This window comes from Pteropus vampyrus, unplaced genomic scaffold, assembly GCF_000151845.1.
Source record: "Pteropus vampyrus isolate Shadow unplaced genomic scaffold, Pvam_2.0 Scaffold337, whole genome shotgun sequence".
Classification (NCBI taxonomy): domain Eukaryota; kingdom Metazoa; phylum Chordata; class Mammalia; order Chiroptera; family Pteropodidae; genus Pteropus; species Pteropus vampyrus.
This window is the reverse complement of record NW_011889118.1, coordinates 1,547,844-1,566,553: the sequence shown is the minus strand read 5'-3', so window position 1 is coordinate 1,566,553 and position 18,710 is coordinate 1,547,844. Positions and strand designations below refer to the sequence as shown.

General features: G+C 41.3%; 1 protein-coding gene across 2 annotated transcripts in view; it reads right to left on the bottom strand.

Annotated features, from left to right (window-relative positions):
* The window catches only part of RFT1 (RFT1 homolog), a 34,836-nt gene extending 16,462 nt beyond the window's left edge, over positions 1-18,374 (bottom strand). For both annotated transcript variants that reach the window (XM_023522297.1, XM_011378392.2), the window contains exons 1-7: positions 18,256-18,374; positions 14,847-14,932; positions 12,994-13,110; positions 11,705-11,894; positions 11,001-11,102; positions 7,201-7,338; positions 862-940 (exon numbers count right to left, since the gene is read on the bottom strand). In XM_023522297.1, coding sequence (XP_023378065.1) covers positions 862-940; positions 7,201-7,338; positions 11,001-11,102; positions 11,705-11,894; positions 12,994-13,110; positions 14,847-14,932; positions 18,256-18,318 — 775 coding nt within the window. In that variant the 5' untranslated portion in view covers positions 18,319-18,374. The remainder of the gene's footprint in view (positions 1-861; positions 941-7,200; positions 7,339-11,000; positions 11,103-11,704; positions 11,895-12,993; positions 13,111-14,846; positions 14,933-18,255) is intronic.
* Between the last annotated feature and the right edge of the window lie 336 nt (positions 18,375-18,710).

Sequence of the window (18,710 nt, the reverse complement as noted above, 5' to 3'; positions counted from 1 at the left end):
AGAGTTCTAGAACTATAGGGAATTTTTTTATTTTCCAAAATTTTTGTATTAAGGTTATATTATTTTTATAATTAAAAGATAATTTTTGAAAAGACTTAAAAATATGTTTAGTAATTGATATACAGATGGATAGACATATTAAGTTTATATATGGAGAGAAACTACTATCTTCAGCAGCTTATAACTGCCTCAAATCTCATTCTTTGAACTAAAGCTGGGTATAAATAAACCCATACTAGATATACTTTCAGCTCCTTGCTGGCCCTCTGCATCAAGAACTCTGTCACTGTTAAACTGGAAAGCCTTAGAAAGTTGGAAGGTTGACCAAACTATCACACAGGTGAATCTCACCATTTAAGAAAATAAAATGATGAAAACTTGGTTCTTTAAAAAGTTCAAAAAAGTAGTGTATAAGAAGTTAGGATAGGATAATGAGATTGCAGGTAGTTTTCTCTATTTTCCAATTTTTCCGTAATTGATATAATACTTTTGTAATATATTTATTTAAATGATATAACATGGGGCTTGCAGTTAGACTTGGATTCAAATTAAGTTGTTCCTCATCACTGTAGGATACTGCAGAAGTTATGTTACTTTGCTGGCCCTCAGTTTCCTCAGCCATAATAAATAAAGACAATATCTTTTTTACAAAGCTGTGGAGAGATTTAAATTAGACAATTAAGGTATCAAACTAAATAAACATTAGTTTCCTTTTCCTTATATAAAAAGCTCGCATTTCTGAGGTTCCTCTGCCCAGGTACTACAGACACTGGACGGTCTGGATCGAGATGATCAGTATTTCTGTGGAATCCCCTTGCTTATACTCTGGTTTCCAACTGCTCAGAGTGACCTTTTACTTACCTTCTGTCAAAATCTGTTTCAAGAAAGACTGTTTGAAAAAACTCCAGGTCAATTTAGCCTCTTCCCAATTTACAAAGGCCTAAAAGAGAAAACAAAACAAAACAAAATCCCAGGCACTGCAAGTATTAAGAGTAGAATTATGCTACGTGAGAAGCGAACTCATTTTGGTCCCTAAATCCTAACTTGAATAGTCCTCACTACTTTTTCATTTAATGCTAAGCACATAGAGGTATCCAACAAATAATGGCAAAGAATTTATAATCCTAAACACGAAGACAAAATCTCTAGGTGAGACAGCCTCCTCATAAGAGGCCTGCCCAAGATTCATTCACTGAGAGCCCTAGAGAATTGTGCTGTTCCCTTGCTGCTTCTACCCAGACAATAAGCTGACCACATCTAACACATACAGCTCAGTCAGTTCTTTCCTTAAAATATGTCTGAAGCATGCCAACGTGTAGAACAAATTTTGCTCCATATACTCTACATTTTAATGCTATATTTAGCCTTCAAGGATCCCTTTACACCAAGTATATGAGCTTTGCTTGTATGTTTCAAAAGAAAGTCCAGCTTCCCAGGTCAGTTAAACCACTCAGAATTCGTATAACAGAGTAAAGAAAAAATAAATAAATAAAACTAAACTTTCCATTTGGCTCTTCCAAAACTCCCAAGGAGGGCACCAAACTGCCCGTTTCATAAGGACAAGTTGGGTAAGAAGGAAGCAAAGCCTTAGGAAGGGCAGAGGTCAATCTGTAAGAAACAGGCAGCCTCAAAACCAAAGAGCTGACCATAAAAAGGAGGACTGAGGCAGCTAGCTGGACATGACTTCCTTTTTTTCCATCTCTCACCAGTTCCCTCTGGGGCCCCTCCTATATCACGAAGGCATCCTGGATCCCAAAATATAGTGTCTAGGTATTAGGTTCCTAATCCTGGGGTACCTACATTTTGAAAGTTCCTATTAACTCAAAGTGATGACTTTTGAAAGGTGGGATTTCAGGGGGCTCTTTGGGAGTTAAGGGGTGAATCACAAAGGCCAAGTCTACTCCACCTCTCCAAAAGGTCAGCTTTAGCTGGAAGTTGGCCCAAGGGCAGGCCTGGAACCTGTCCCAGTCATATGGGCCCTTGTTCTTGGCCCAAAGCCTATCTGGGTAGAACAATGCTATCCAGTAGAAATATAATGCAGGCCACATATATAATTTAAAATTTTCTAGGAGTCACAGTGAACAGTAAAAAGAAACAGACAAAATTAATTTTAACATATTTAACCCAAAATATCATTTCAACATGTAAAAAATATTAGAGGTATTTCATATTATTTTTTTCATAGTAAGTTTCTGAAATCCAGTGTGTATCTTGCACGTATAGCTCAACTTAATTCCAAATGCTTTATAGCCATATGTGGCTGGTGACTACCATTTAGGACAGAGCAAGTTTAGAGTACCCCTTGAAAACAAGGGTCATTTCCAATCTTCAAATCTCCTCATCCCTTGGTTTCAGAGCCTTTCTTGCAGATACTTGGAGGCAAGTCCTGAATCCTCTCAAACTACGCTTCCTTTAGGGCATCACTGGACCTGGGGCAGATGCTAGAGGTAGCTCTAGTCCAGGAGTAAATCTTCCTCAGCGAGAAGGAAGTGGGGCATCCCCTTCCCCAGAACAAAGAGCACCAGACTACCTAATACCACTAGGGGGCACTGTGGACTGTCATGTTTGGGACGCTGAGCCTGCCCACAGCTTCAAGGGGGTAACAAGCACCTACTCTCTCTTATATCCTGACCCCTATGTCAGGTGATCCTCTGTGGGGTCTGCACAGCACTACCTGTGCTCTTTAAAGGAAATGAACAGTTATAGTTGGCCCACGATGCTCTTCTGAAGCCTACTTGCTGGAAGGTTGTGAATGAGTTTGGGAACATGACTGTGCTCCTTAAAAAAAAGTTCTTTAAAAGCCCGATCCTGTCTGATCTCGGAAGCTAAGCAGGGTCGGGCCTGGTCAGTACTTGGATGGGAGACCACCTAGGAAGGCCAGGTGCTGTAGAGAGTGAAATCATGACAGTCTCTGATCTTATACTTCATACTTCAGCATTCCTTTCTCCTAATGTTTTCAATTTAAATGGACCCATGGGTCGGAAGAAATGGCCACACTGCTTACTATGTCCAAAGTTCTCGACATAGAGAAAGGAAGTCCAATCAGAGATTGGGTTTCTTTTCAGAGGCATCTGCTAAGTGGTAGAAAAGAAGAAATGCATACTTTGGGCTTTTGTCATTCTGTTCAGAATGGATTTGTTACTTGGGACAGTCAAAACAGGCTCATTTCACAAGAGCTAGGTTAGTACTGCTGAGCTGGTTGACAGGCCATGAATCTCTCTGGGATCTTCTGACCAACAAGCCATTCTACAGCCTTGCTGCACTGATGGAGAAACTGAAGCATGGATGGTAAAAGGTGATGGGCAGTACCTCTAGGAAAGGTCTGGGATCATAACTCTGGGGCTCTTTGTGCTTTAATCTGAGTCACTCTTCCACTTCCCAAACTCTTCTAACTCAGGATGGTCTGACCAACTGCATCCTTGACGAGAGTCACTGGGAAGTCTGGGGTCATGGTCCTGTCCCCTGCTCTCCATCACCTTGAAACTTCACATAGCATTCCTTTCTCTCCTTCTTGCTCCAGGGCTATGGAGTCTGCCCTGGCTTTACCCATGCTTCCATGTTCACCCACCTTCCTACTGATCTCATCACTTCTTATCTGGACGATTGTCACTGCTTCCCTGTGAGCTTTTTCACTTCCAACCTTTTCTCTAGCTCATCCTTCTTATGGTGGGGTTTGGGTTTTGGAGCCAAGCTTGGAGACTGGGGCTCAAACTGCAGTTTCCGACTTCTTAGTGCATGGGTAAGATACTTAACTTTGCTAAGCTTCCGTTTTCTCATATGCAAAATGGATAGGAAGTCCTATCTGCTGGAGCTGGTATGAGGATTGAATGAAAGAAAATGAGACACTCAGTAAACCTGTAAGAGATGGTAAGCTTCTCAACACAGGAAATTAGATCATGGAACTGTTCAAAACCTTAGGTCCATGGCACTGAGGCCACCACTATCTGGTCCTAGACCAGGAGGCCATAACCTGCTTCCACCATTTGCTTCCTCTCCCCTCAGCCAATGTACATACCTTAGTCATCTCAGAAATCCCAGTTCCAACACAGTGATGGCCATATAATAAGCCCTGAGGAAATGTTCTTTCTTGCAGCCACAATTGAGCAAGTTTCTACCATACATTCACATCTGCCCACCCATGTGTCAAGGCCTAGCTGAAAAGCAGCTTCCTCCATGAAGCCTTCCTTGATGCTCCAAGATGGAACTCATCAATCTTTTCTCTGTGCTCCTATTTTGTTAACACTACACTACACTACACTACACACACACACACACATTCTTTCAGTTTAGTTAAATGAGTACACATCTTATTTCCTCACCACAACACAAGTTCTGAGGGAACTCAGGGTACTTGGTACAGTGCTTAACACAGAATACTGCTTAATACACGCTTGCTGTGTTAAATTCCTCAGCTTTACTTAAATATTGGCAGATCTCATATTAAATCACTCAGAAGTATCAAAATTATAAAAGATATAAAAGGCAGTCATATTTGAGGGATTATTAATTTATTTTAAGGCTAAGTATCTTTAAAGAAGATGGAATTCTATAAAAATAGGGAATAAATCTGCCAATGTCGTCAAATTGATTTCAAGCGTAATTGTTTGACCAGTTTCACACAAGGGAACACCCAGTGCAGAAAGCTGCTCCAGAGAGTCGAGTTAGGCATGTTGCCAAAGGTAAAGTCATCCACTGCATTCAAGATTCGTCTCATTCCTTTTCTCTTTAAAAAAAAATAATAAACTTGAATAATAAATTGTTCTACCTGGAACTTCCCAAACGTTAAGTAAATAAATAACTACCTGGGGCAGTATGCCAATTTCTTTTGAAAGACTACATAGCATAGATTTAAACATATAGACTAAGGTTAGTCCACAGACAGAGAGAAGTGAGTTCAAAAACAGCTGGGTGATTTTTGGTTGGTTACTTAATGCCTCTGAACCTCAGTTTCTCATCTGTAAAATGGAAACATCATATTTATTTCACAAGGTACTGTGAGGATTAAACACAAAAGTCCATGTAAAGTGCTTAGCATAGTGCCAGGCAGAGAGTAAGCATGCAGTCAATGGCAATTATTATAAATGGCTCTTTGCCAAAGTTCAAACACTTTCTTGGAACTCCTTAAGTCTTCAGAGGGGCCTCACACTTCATGTAGACCAACAACCCCACCTTAAACATGAGCACCCTGAGGTCTGGAGAGAGTCCTGCAGGCTTCACATCTGCATTTACTGCCTCCTAAATGAACCGGGAGCCCCTAAGGCACAGAAATTACCTTCTTACACGTCTATATCCCAGACAGCATCCGGCATAGAGCTGTGCTCTGTCATCAGGAATGGTGCTACCATGTATGACAGGTACACACACCCTTCTCATAGTCAAGGCTTCTGTCCCAGTAGTATGAGTAGGGGTTCTTTCAGGATAGATTGCCAGATTAATTGCTGAGCTCTCATGCCAATGCCATTAGTGTTTGCCTTGCTAGGTTATTTCAGTGGAGCTATTCTTGATCTCGGGCAGCAGCAAGATGGTGGTGATGGTATCACTGTGAACAGCTGTCACTATGGACACCCAGTTGGGTCAGGCCACAGTGTTAAGCATCTTATATGCAACATCTCATCTGGCTCTCACAATCATGTGGGAGAAACTCTTATTATCCCCATCTGACAGATAAGGAAATGAAGCTCAGAGTTCTGAGCCTATCATAGAGTAAATATCACTTGATAGATTTTTTTCATTACCCTCTCTCCTTGCCTGTATTAACAGCCCAAATGCTCCTTTAAAAAATATTGCTGGAGTGCAGGGACTGGCCCAGTATATAAAACTGGCCAAGCCTGGCACAAGTGAGCCCTAGGGAGCACTCAGGGGAGAGGACTTTACTGCCTGCTCAGACCTGCTGCGTGGGCAGGTGGCAGAAGCTCCAGGCAAGAGAAGTGATCCTGAGTCCTAATCCTCTAAACCTGCAGATGAAGGATCGTGCTATCTCAAACTTATCTTGTTGATTTAAGTTAAGGGTAAGATCTAGTTTATCAGAATGGAGGACTCTTATCTAACAAATCAAAACATATCAGGCTTTGTTACACAATATCTGTATTTTCTTGAAAAGTTGTAAAGCAGGATTCCATAAATTCTGAGACTAAGGTCACAAATATTTCATTACTTTTTAAAGTAATCAAAAACTAGAATAAGGAGAAGTCTAGTCAAAACTTTACCTCAACTGAGAGCACCATATCCAGCAAGCAAACAAGTATGGGAAAGGAGAAAGTGGTCAGCCTAGAGTAGAGCAGTGCATAAACCAACCGAGCAGAGGCAATGCAGCATAACATCACATGTGCAACTCTAAGGCCACAGACAGCAGCACTGACTCCACAAGAGTCAGGAAATAAAAGTCAAATGAACTGAGAGTTAAAGAGTTGAGTAGAAAAAGATTATGCCTTATTCCCACCCGAGAGCATCTAGAATCCTCAGTGGTCTACATGGGAAAGTGGATCATCTGAGAGACAGACCTGACATCAAATGAAGGAACTATGCAGAGGTCATCCCTGCTTAGGCAGCACTCTGGAATGTCTGTGCCAGAGGTCAATCCTGAGAAAAATCAGGAGACACAGAAGAACAGAGAGTGGAGCACAGTGGTTACAGCTTGTGCTCTACTGGGATTCAATCTACTCTACACTCCTGCCCTCACCTTGCTCAGACATTTAGTCACTATACTTCAGTTCCTCAACCCTAAAATATAAACAATAGTGTCAGCCTCACAGAGCATTAAATGAGGGTATGGAGAGTACTTGCCATGGGACCTAGTTCAGTGGTTATTAACTGGGGGCAATTTTGTCCTCCAATAAACATCTGACAGTGTCTGGAGACATTTTGGTTGTTATAACTGAGGGGTGGTAGCTACTGGGGTCTAGTGGGTAAAAGTTGAGGATGCTGCTAAACATCCAACAATGCACAGGCCATCCCTCACAACAAAGAACTATCCAGCCCAAAATGTCAGTAGTGTCAAGATTTAGAAACCCTGGCGGAACACATAGCAAGCACTCAATAAATATGAGCTATCAAATTATCTTTACTACTAAAATAGTAAACAATCAAGTTGTAGTTTCTTTCCCTCAAGAATAACCAACATCTGTGATTAAAGAGATGATCTGTAATCATAATGAGATGATTTTGACATTATTATTATAGGAGACAAAATGCATTACTTACTCCACTTCTTGGAATATTGGGTAATAGATCTGTCATTCTGGAGACAGGAAGAGTTTGCTGCTTGGTTGATTCTGGGGAACTCAGTAACTTTTTGAAATAAATAACATAGCAGAGCACCAGAACTGCAGTATAGAAAAGCTGAAAGAAAAAAATGGGTTTAAATTATACGGTTTTAATATAGGAATAATTAAGATATGTCTGTAAATTTGACCTCAAAAGCCAATCAAGAAATAGAACTTAATTAACTAATTAACTGCACCTGCTATTGAGCAATGCCTCAGCCTCTGGAAAATAGCACTATTTACTAAGACCCAACTCCATTGCAGCATCTCTGGGAAGTGTTCCAAACACTTTACCTGACTGGGAGAACAGAAGTTCTTCTGGGCAAACAGAACATAACTTCCATGACAGATACCCAGTAGCACAATCACCACAGTGATGTCAGATATGTTCTCAAAAGATTCCTATTTGGTCAAAGGAATGGCTCTCCCGCCTAGATAGCACACTGTGAGGATCCGTGTGTCCTGGCCGTGCCAATATCCAGGGACCTGCCATCATCTAGGACTGGGAATTTTCCATAAACCCTGTAAACCTGTGACATTATGATTACAAAGCAGAAGTGAGCTGCTGGCTCTCTCCTCTCTGCCCAGGACATGGGCAGGGCAAGAGCTACTACAGGATGGGGGAGGAAAGGTGGAGTGATAAGAAGGCCTACCCTCCCTCCTACCATCCTGAACAAAAGAACGGCTTTTGGCCAAGAGCAGCAGCCTGGGGTTTTATTTGCAGGTTGGGGAGAAGTATTCAAAGAGACCCTTTTCTCAAGCTCCCCTCTACCCTTTTATACCCCTAGAATAGCAGTGCACGCTAGCTCAAGAAGAAATAGGACTTCCAGGCACCACTTTTAATCTGGAAACACTGAGGCTGCTCCTGTAGGAAAGGCACAGAGCAAGGATAAAGAGGAATCGTGATTTAGCTGGTTTAGGCTCCTGTGCTCTCCATCCCTGTTCCATCCATACCTGAGGACAAAGCCTGACATCTACCATCTCTTTTTTTTTTTTCAGTTTTATTGAGAAATAATTAACATACATCAATGAACAAGTTTAAGGCATACAGTATAATGATTTGATTTACACATATCGTAAAATAGTTACCACAGTAGGTTCAGCTAGCATCCATATTCTCATACAGACATCGACAAAAAGAAAAAAAAAAATTTCTTTTCTCCTGGTGATGAGAACTCATAGAATTCACTATCTTAACAATTTTCCTATATATCATACAGCAGTGTTAGCTATTGTCATCACATTGTCCATTACATCCCCAATACTTATTTACCTGGTAACTGAAAGTTTGTACCTTTTGACTATTTTCCTCCCATCCCCTCCTTCTTCTTTCATGCCTCAAGCCCTTTAAGACACAAGCAGCACTGCTGTGAGCCACACCATCTGCTGCCAACATCCTGTGATAAGTACCTTTTTTTCCGGCTCCCTCCCCCATCTCTCTTCACCTTCTCATCAGAGCCTGAGAAAACAGTAACAACCTATGGGTAGTCTTCTTCTGGTATCCTAACTATATGATCCCTCCCCTTTTTTTACTGAGAAAAAAATCATGTAACAAAACAATGACTCTTTTAACCGTTTTTAAAGCATACAATTTAGCGGCTTTTAGTACATTCACAATGTTGTACAATCACTATCATTATCTCATTCCAGAACATTTCCATCACTCCAGAAGGAAATTTTGTACCCATTAAGCTGTCAGTCTCCATTCCCCCACCCCTCGGCAGCTAGTAATCTGTTGTCTCTCTGGGCTTGCCTATTTTGGACATTACATATTAATGGAATCATACAATAGGTGGCCTTTTGTGTCTGGCTTCTTTCAGTTAGTAAGTTTTCAAGCTTCATCATGTTGTAGCATGTATCGCTATATCATTTGTATGGCTAAATAACATTCTATTGCATGGATACACCACATTTTGTTTATTCTTTCATCAGGTGGACATTTCGGTTGTTTCTACCTTTCGGCTATTGTGAATAGTGTTGCTATGAGCATCCATGTACAAGCTGAACACCTGTTTCAATTCTTTTGGGTATACTGAGGAGTGGAATTGCTGGTCATCTGGCAGTTCTATATTTATCTTTTTGAGGAACTGCCAAACTGTTTTCCACAGCAGCTGCACTATTTTACATTCCCACCAGCAATGTATGAGAGTTGTAATTTCTTCATATCTTTGCCAACGCCTGTATTTGTTTGTTTGTTTGTTTGTTTTATAATAGCCATCCTTACACTATCTCACTGTGGTTTTGGTTTATATTTGCCTAATGATTAATGATGTTGAGCATCTTCTCATGTGTGTTTATTGGCCATTTATTTGTATATCTCCTTTGGGAAAATGTCTATTCGAGTCCTCTACCCATTTTTAGGGTGGTTTGTGCTTTTGTTGTTGAGTTGTATTAATTCTTTATATATTCTGAAGTGACCCTTGAATGACATCTGATGCCATGGAATGAGGGGCTCTTTGAAGAGGAACCTAAGGTGAGTTGGACAAAGGGGAAACCCAGGGCCTTAGGTACGCTCTGCTGCTATCACCTGCAGGGCTCACCTACTGATATGAGGTGCTACCGACTCTCAGACTTCTAACACAGACACTGACAGAGAATGTACCAGAGAAGAGCTTTCAGAAGTCTTACGATAAGGAGGCAAATAAACTCAGAGCTGGCCTAGATGACCTATGACCTATGTAGGACATATCTTTGGTGGGAGTTATAATAATCAGCAAGTCATAGTATAAGTGCCTTTCCCAGGAAGAATCAACCAATAACTGGGTGTCTTCATGGCCCTCCTGTCCTATTAGGGAGAATGCATCAAAAAGCATAACGAATACTGATAACTGTAGTTTCAGATCTAATCAAAAGTGGCAAAAATAATCACAAATTACTTCTCTAAAGTATGCAAAATTTGCAGTTGCTTCTAGGAGGCAATTCTTGTTCCTATTCTATTAATTTAAAATTTTGCTCTTCTGTGTTTCAGAAAAATATTTGTTGCTTTTGCCTAAGACATGGGAAAGACTCTAACATAAATCATTACTAAAAATTTTAACTTATATTCCTATACATTAAAAAAAATTACAAACTGCTTTATACAATAGGATAGTCTGGTAACTATCTGATCTTAAGTTGCATTTCTTAAATTAGCACTTATACTTTATTATATTTTTATTAGAACAAGAAATATGAACTAGAACCAGAAAATGATAAGATGAAAATGATAACATGGAAATGAAGCCAAACTGCTAAAACTGAAAATACACCTGCTCAGACTTGATTTATACTCTCTGAATGACATGAGAGTTCAATTTAAGTTTAAGATAGGCTTGGCAGAACTTCCCCCTATTAGGAAAACAATTGATTAAAATCCAAGGAAAATAACACACATGCAATTTGATTCCCACTCCACCTCCTTATCGTTTTTTTTTTTTGTCCTCTATAAGATAGCCAGGTGATCAAAGATCAGTTTGATATAGGCTTGCCCACAGAATGTCTAAAGGAGTTTTTACGTTTGACAATGAGGCCTAATGTATGGCCTGCTCCAGGCCCCGAGGGACACCAGTGGTGTCAGTGCATGGAGCAGGATGAACATGGTGGCCGGAAGAGAAACAGTGTGAAGATCATCTTTTTAGAGCACCTAGCCTTCCTCACGTGCATGAATACTGCAAATGTAAACAATGTAGTAACTGAAACAAGAAAAAACAACCAGATGGAAAAACAGATTATACAAAAGTTAAAAGCCGTAGCTATTACCTGAGCCAAAGAGAAAATGTACAGTCCCCAGTGAGGCAACCACAGCACAAGAAAAGCTGTCAGGACACTCTTGAGGATTACCGACAGGCTCTCAGCAATCACCTGCAAAGGTGTGGTAAAGGGTGCACTTTACAAACATTATTACAAACTATGCAAAAACTATTTAAAAAGATGTAAATGAATGACAAATAGAAAATCTGGGACATTGGTTACCCTAGCAGTGGGGGTGTGGCAGGTCATTGGACATAGTATCAGTAATGTTCTACTTGGGTTAGGTAGTAGGTTCTTGGTTCTCCAGGATATCATCATGCTTTAAGATTTATATGTATGTTATATATTCTTTTGTACATATCAAATTATATATTTTAAAAGATGAAGGGAAAAGTTAATATTTAGTATACAACTAAAACAGAATCACTAGAAAAATCTGAAAAACTTTTACAGTCCTCTTAAATTCTTATTTAAACAAATAATTTCCCTATTAGCAAACCTGCATTTTTATTAATAGCATAGCAGAAGTAAACTTTAGCCCAGCCCATCTGCCAAATTTCAAGTGAATAAACTAAACTGATCATTTACCTATTTTCAAATACCTTTTTAGATGCAAGTCTGAAAAAATTATTCTCTCCTATAGAGCCATTTTTTAAAAATCACTCTTTCCCTTACTCTTTGCATTTCCCATTAACAGCAGAAGGCACACAGACCTTGAGCTTGACAAACATATGTGCTTGCGCCAAGACCCAGAAGGGCTCTCCCAGAAGTTCCACCACAGCTGAGAGACCAAACACCACCACTCCAGTTCCATAGTACGGGATGACATCAGGATCAGGCACTTCAAGGAACCGTAACCAGACCCAGCCCAGGAACATGGACCATAACACACCCAGGGGAACTCTAGAAATGGGAAAAAAGTTTTTTGATATGCTAAATATAAAAATAAATATATGTTAAAATAGTAACACTGAACAGAAAAGAAATACATATAAATAGCTAACTCTTGTTAAGGCACTGACTACATGCCAGGCACTATGATTTACTCCTTTTATTTTACTGATACTTCACAATGAATGATGAATTTAAATGATGAGAAAGCTCAATCTGATAGGCACTAGGTAGTTTGGCTAAGGTCATTAATTGCTAGTCAAGGGAAGAAGCAAGACCGAATCATGATCTAATGCCAACCTACACTCCTATCCACTGTACTGACAGGATAAGTGAAATTCCCAAAAAGTGTGTGCCTGCTGTTTGCACCTAGAATGACTAAAAGATAGTAAACAGCTGATACTTACACGCAAATGACCAATAGTCCAGTGCACAGTATTCCTTCATGTGTGTACCACAGAGCAATTAAATATGACTGGGTAGTTAACAGTCATTCCTCTAATAAAATGAAAACCTACCAGCCCTTATGACACTTGTTTCCGTGAAGGAAGAAGGAGTTATGCAAGGGTAGCATTGGGAAACAACCTCAACCACCAGTTCTCCCTGCAGGGATCTAACTGCAGAAAAGCTATTACAGTTTTTAGCTGGTATACTTGGTCTTCAAGAATATTCTAAAAGGCTCAGAACTGAAATCAATATAACAAAATCGAAAAAAGATATAATGAAACCCCTAAAACTAAGTGGTTGTTTAAAGCTCAGAAAATACAACAGGGGGAAAATATTAGGGTTAAAAAAGATGGCACAAGCCCCGTGGGGCCCAGAGTAGGGATCAGGAACAGCAAAAACAACTTCCAAAATTGGTAGAAACAGGGCTAGAAACCTGGCCCAGAAACCCCCACCTGGGGCCTCCTCCTGGCTCCTGGCCATCCCGAGAGAAAACAGCCATGAAGCTCCTTCTACAAAGCCCTTCCTGTCCCATGCCAAGTCCCCAGAAATCTACTGCAAAACTAAAGCTGGAGACAATTCAACTTTAGGCAAGTGTTGCTATTTAACATCAAACATTTGTTACACTTGCCTTTGTGAAACTGTCTCCTGACAAAGCACAACTCACGTTAGCCATAAGAGGTTGAAGGTCTGGCTCCAGTCTCGCTGGGAGCCCCCACTCAGACACGCTCTACGGAAGGCCTCTCTGGCCAGGAAGATGGTGGTCGAGTAAAGCAGTGTTAGCCTATAAAGCAAAAGCAGAAATCAATAAGGTTTCTTGTTCTTTTATAGACAGAATTTCTGAGATTTTGCCAGCAAGAGAGAGGAAAAAAGTCTTGGTCAGAAATCACTGATGATGATGTGGAGGGCAGTGAGTTCTTACAGGACCCCACACCAGTTTGATCCACTTGAACAACAGAGTTAGGAGCCAAACAAGGGACACCTGAGTGTGTGCCTGCAGAGTTACACCCAAGATCAGAAATTGCCACAGTAGCCCCCAAAGCCTGCAAACTTTGTGGATATAGGCAGAGGTGTGGCTCTGACCGTAAGGAAAAGGACAAGATACAATCCCACACAGCAAGGGGACCTCTTGGTCATCCTGAGACTGGTGACTCAATAGCCCTTATGAGAGAAGTTGAGGCTCTACTGAATGGAGGCTCTGACCAAAAGAATCTCAGGACAGGCAATAAGGCTATAAGGTAGCCATTACAGAGGCTGCTGCAACCCAGGTCAGTGAGGCTTGCCTGTGTACGTCCTGGGCGGGCAGCACCTAGGTGGACCATCTTACACCTTAGTGAGGAGTAGTGTGGTGTCCATACCTCAACAGGCCATGGCCCAAATGAAGCCAGAGTAGGGATGGCTCAGGGCTAAGGTTTCTGAGGTCATCCAAGGATCATCCTGCTATTCAGTACTTCTATCTAACACTAGGAATGCGGAGACTGAACCATATGTTAAGCAGGGGGCAGGCCAGACAAGGGCTATCAGAGCAGGGACCTGCCAACCTGGAGGAGACTAAATGGGGAGAGGCCCAAAATGCTTTAAAGTCTGAGCATCTAAGAAGATTTGGCCTTCTTCTTTCCTGCTTTTAAAACAGTATTTCTCAAAAGTATGGTCCCTACTTCGAAATAATCTGAGAATCTTGTCAAAATGCAGATTCCTGGACCCCTCCTCAGCCCTACCTAGTGCAAAGCTCCCCAGATGATTCCTTTGTCTATCAATGTTTGAGAATCTTCACTCAGCTCTGAAAGCAGAGCCAAGAACATATGTTTGGTAGATTTTAGGCACGGAATGCTGTCTGGAACACACTGTTTTGTTTATTAGGACATGAAGACATACCTTAGCTATTTTGAGCACTCACATTGACTTCATATACTTTTATGTCATTTGTGAATACAGAATATGTGTGGGTGTCCTTGAACAGTAAAGAGAAGAGTAAAAGAAACTAATTGAGTCTTAAAGACAAAGCAAGTCAGCTAAGAGCTTCCAAAGAACTAATGACAAGGGCTCGAGCTCTCATCCCAGCTTCCATTTTCCAATTATAAAATTCACTGAGGAGAGAAGGAAGTTGGCTGTTCCAGCCCTGCAAGTACAAAGCACATTCTCATGAACTGTAGCATTCCTGCTTCCTTTGCTGTCAGCAGGACAAGAACACAGAATTATACCTGAGATAGTGTTTGCAATGAATTACTCCCACTCCTCTCCTGGGTTCTAAAAGCAGGCAATTTGGAACAGCTGGCAGAGAAATATGCATTTGGAGGCTGCTAATGGAAAACACTCCATGGGTCCATTAAAAGAAACACTGCCTGCTCATTCCCCCACCCCAGCATGCTCCTCCTCAGCCCACTGATAAAACATTCTGAGTCTAGTAGAAGTAGAAGTCCATGCTTCTAAAACCCAAGAGCGACATACAGGCACAGAGTTTGAAGGACACCTGACTAGGGATGTGAGTTGCGGACAATGCCAGAGCATATCCCTTCTTACCTTACATTCACTATGCCGACGATTTCCTTTGACAGAAAGCGAAGAATAAATGCATTCAAGATGAAGGTGATCAATCGAAACAACACCTACAGAAAAAGAAAAAAAATAAGTAAGAATAAATTACATTGGGAGTGTTTACTTTGCTGAAATGCAAACAATGTGGCTACTCTTCCTAGTGTAAGGACATACAGCAGCTTTGCCATAGAGACCTTCTCTAAAATACGCAACCTGTCTGTATTTCTTCCAAAATTTCATTCCTTGGGGTCTCTTGACATGTCCAGGCCGTGGTCAAAGAACCCTGGAAAGCAGTGGTCAGAGAACCCATCTGTAAACCCTATTTACTGATGAGAAGAGGGAGGCCCTGACAAATTCAAAGAATTTCTTTGGGTTTCAAGTCAGGCATTCTAAGAGGCAGAAAGAGAATTTTAGATAGTGCTTCACATCGCCCCTTCCTCCAGCCTGTTTGGAAATAGCACACACTTAGCAAGTGGGAGCCTACAGGGTCTAGAAATCACAGGGTCTAATTTCTATCTCTTCTCTGCCTAGTAGCATCTGGGGATTCTGATAATGACATTTAATCTCTTTGAACTTCAGTTTTCTCAATTAGAAAGCAGAAAAGGCTGTATTTATTTACTGAATATTTGCCACTTTCCAGAGAGGAGTTGAAATACCTTTTAAATGAAAACTCTGGTAATAAGATATATAAAATGGGGGGAAAGGGAGACAGAGTCTAGCTATTGCCATTTGAAAGGGCTACATCCTGAGACTTTTAAACTTGTCAATTCAAGAAAAACACCTTAGCAAAGAATTCTTTCCATGAGACAGAGAACATGTTGCAATTAAATGGGGTTGCTAAATGGGGATGCTGGCTGGTGTGCAAACCTCACTTGTTAAGTGACTCTCCTGCATCCTGGCAGCACGACAGGTAGTAACTCAAGTGCACTCAAATGCAAATGACAAATCACTTCTATGTCTAGCACTCTTGGAGTTACCCATGAACAGCTGCAATCTAGAAGATTCAGAGTATGACAAGCAACCACTAAGGTCTAAAAATCTCCAGAGAAAGGTATGACCAAAAAGGGAGAGTGCAGTTTAACACTGTCCCTGAAGTGTCACAGAGCAGCAAGGTCTCCAAAGCCAAGATATCACAATCCTAACCTTTAGAGTCAAATGGGACCTTTTGAGAATCTGGTGAAAGCTCTGTAGCTCTTCTGAAACATGCAGATACACACACACACACACACACACACACACCCACCCACCCACCCAAATTCTGTACTCAATTTTAGAGGTTTGAAGCCAATTCATAGAGCCGTTAGTGGACAAGGCTGAGAGTCTCAACTCACCATTTAACTGTTAGCCTCCATGATCCTCCAATGTTTATAAGCCTCAATTTCCTCTTCTGTCAAATGAGGCTGACTATCTCATAGGATTGATAACAAAGATCAAACAAAATTGTGTAGGTGAAACCATTTTTGAAAAATGTATACAAATGAAAGGCATTAATAATTTCACTATGGCCAGATCAGAGTTAAGACAGAGAATAAACTCTCAAACTTTTGCAGATTACAATGTAATTGCAAAGCTACCTCGTGTCTGCACTGTAATTTGAGAAAGCATACAAGACTGAATTAAAACACTCAAGAAACCTAAAGATTATGGCTATTTTTTAAAAACCACATAAACATGTGTTTATGTTCAAAGTCAAAGTTATCCTTGTCTCAGAAAGTTAATGTCTCAGGCTTATCCCTATCTCCTAATTGTTTTGAATAAAAGTTTGAGCTAATGAAGCTGAGGTTGGTCATGATACCCAGTGTTTGCTCCACATAGTAACCCTTATTAACAGTAGTCTTCACTTTGTACAGGAATTTAGTTTAAGAAAAGCTCTTTCACATCTGTTAATCATATGACCCTTAAAAGCAATTAGGTAAATGCACATGAAGCAAGTAAGACTCAGAGTAAAGTGAGTTGTCCAACGTTACACAACAAGCAAAGGACCCAGCTTGACCTTATGGGAAGGCCACCTCACTCTTAGTACAGTTTCTGCTATGACTTGTTTTCTTTTTATAAAGCCAATCTAGAGAGTAAGATGGAACAATCAACACTATAGATAAAGGACTGAATCAGTTATGTTGCAAAATAGAGAAAAACTAGGTAAACTTAGGGTTCACCTAATTTAAGGTTAGGTGAATGGCTAATGTTTATTAAGCACATATCTTGTGCAAGGTACTCTACATGTTTTATGCAGATTATCTAATTTCATCTCTACAATGACCATTTAAAAAATTCTAATGTCCATAATAAAAATAGCTAACATTTATTACTTTTTAATAAATTTATTAAATTACATGTCACGCATGTAACAAGCATTTCATCTAATCTCCTTAATGACGCTATGAGGCTGCAGTATTGTTCTCATTTAAGATGAGGAAAATGATGCTTGGAGAAGAGATTTTCCCAAGGGCAGGCATCAAGCGAGTGACAAACTTGAGCCCAAGTCTGCCTGATTCTTTCTCCTAACCTCCATGTGAAATGTTGCCTGTCTAAAATTTATGGGGAGATGGATTCGGGACTTTTGTGAGGAAGGGCTGAATGGCTCAAGAGACAGAGAAACTGAGCTGCTTGACTTTGGACGACCAGTTAAAACAATCTTTAGATACCATTTGGACCAAATGGCATGTACCATATCTGGTAGATGATGAAAAAAAGGGCCAAGAAGGGGGAGTGACTGGTCCAAGGTCACAACCAGATGGGACACAGACAACATATACTAAACACATACTAAGAGCCAGGTACTGTGTTAAGTGCAATTATCTGAATAACCCGAATCTGGCCTAAGAGCAACCGTATAAGCTAGGTACTATTATTACCCCCATTTTCTGATGAGGAGCTGATCAGTGATTTTAGCAGGTAAAATCACTCGTTCTGGGTCATGCACCAAGAACATGGCAAAACTAGGATTTCAATTCAGGCTTGCCTGAGCCAAGGTCTCTGTTCTTAGCTATGCCATATTGTTTCTCTGAACTCAGTGGGAGTCAGAGTTTGAGAGAGGTGTTTGAGGGTAAAGGGTGGGACATGGAGAAAATGAACACCTTGCCCTAAAAAAATATCAGATTCTAGAGCACCACAGGTGCCTCTGCCACCTAACTCTCTCCTGCTGCCATATAGGAACTATAATTCTTAAAAGGAAAGTGGCTTGTTTGCAACCTCCCAGCCAGGACACTGAACGCAAGTTCCCAACTCCGAGCCCGGGAGTCTCCTCTCCGCGGCAACCTCCTCCGGTTGTAGAACCCCTCCTGTTACAGAACCCCTCCGTAGCGCTACCCACAATGGGACTGAGTCCGCCCCAGGCGGGATCCCAGCGAATCCCGGCTGCAGGACGGCCTGGGGCGGGCCGGGCAAAGGGTACCTGCAGGAGCAGACCGGAGGAGGCCAGCCGGGCCGCCTGGCCCAGCGCCTCCTGGCTGCCCATAGCCTCCGTGCCGGGTCTCCGTGCCCAGGAAACGCCGCCGCCGGGCGGCTTCGTCGCGAGCAGATAGCGTCACGGAGCAGCTCGCTCGCTGATTGGTGGAGGAAGGCGGGGCACCAGAAGCTCGGGCCTTTTAAGTGGGCGGGGTTGGAACCCATCTGTGTTCCTGCGCCTCTTTTCTCCTTTTTTTCTATTTTGTGCGCTTTCTGTGCCTATCCCCACTTGTCTCAAGTAAGTTAAATAGTGACCGGTTCGAAAAGACGTGTTAAAGTAGCCAAAGCCCCTTCTCTGAGGCTCTCAGACTACCACCCAAAAAACACTAACCTCCCTGACCTCACTAATAAGATCCTTGCCATTTCGCCTTTGCCTACGAAATCGCAGCCACAGCACCGTGA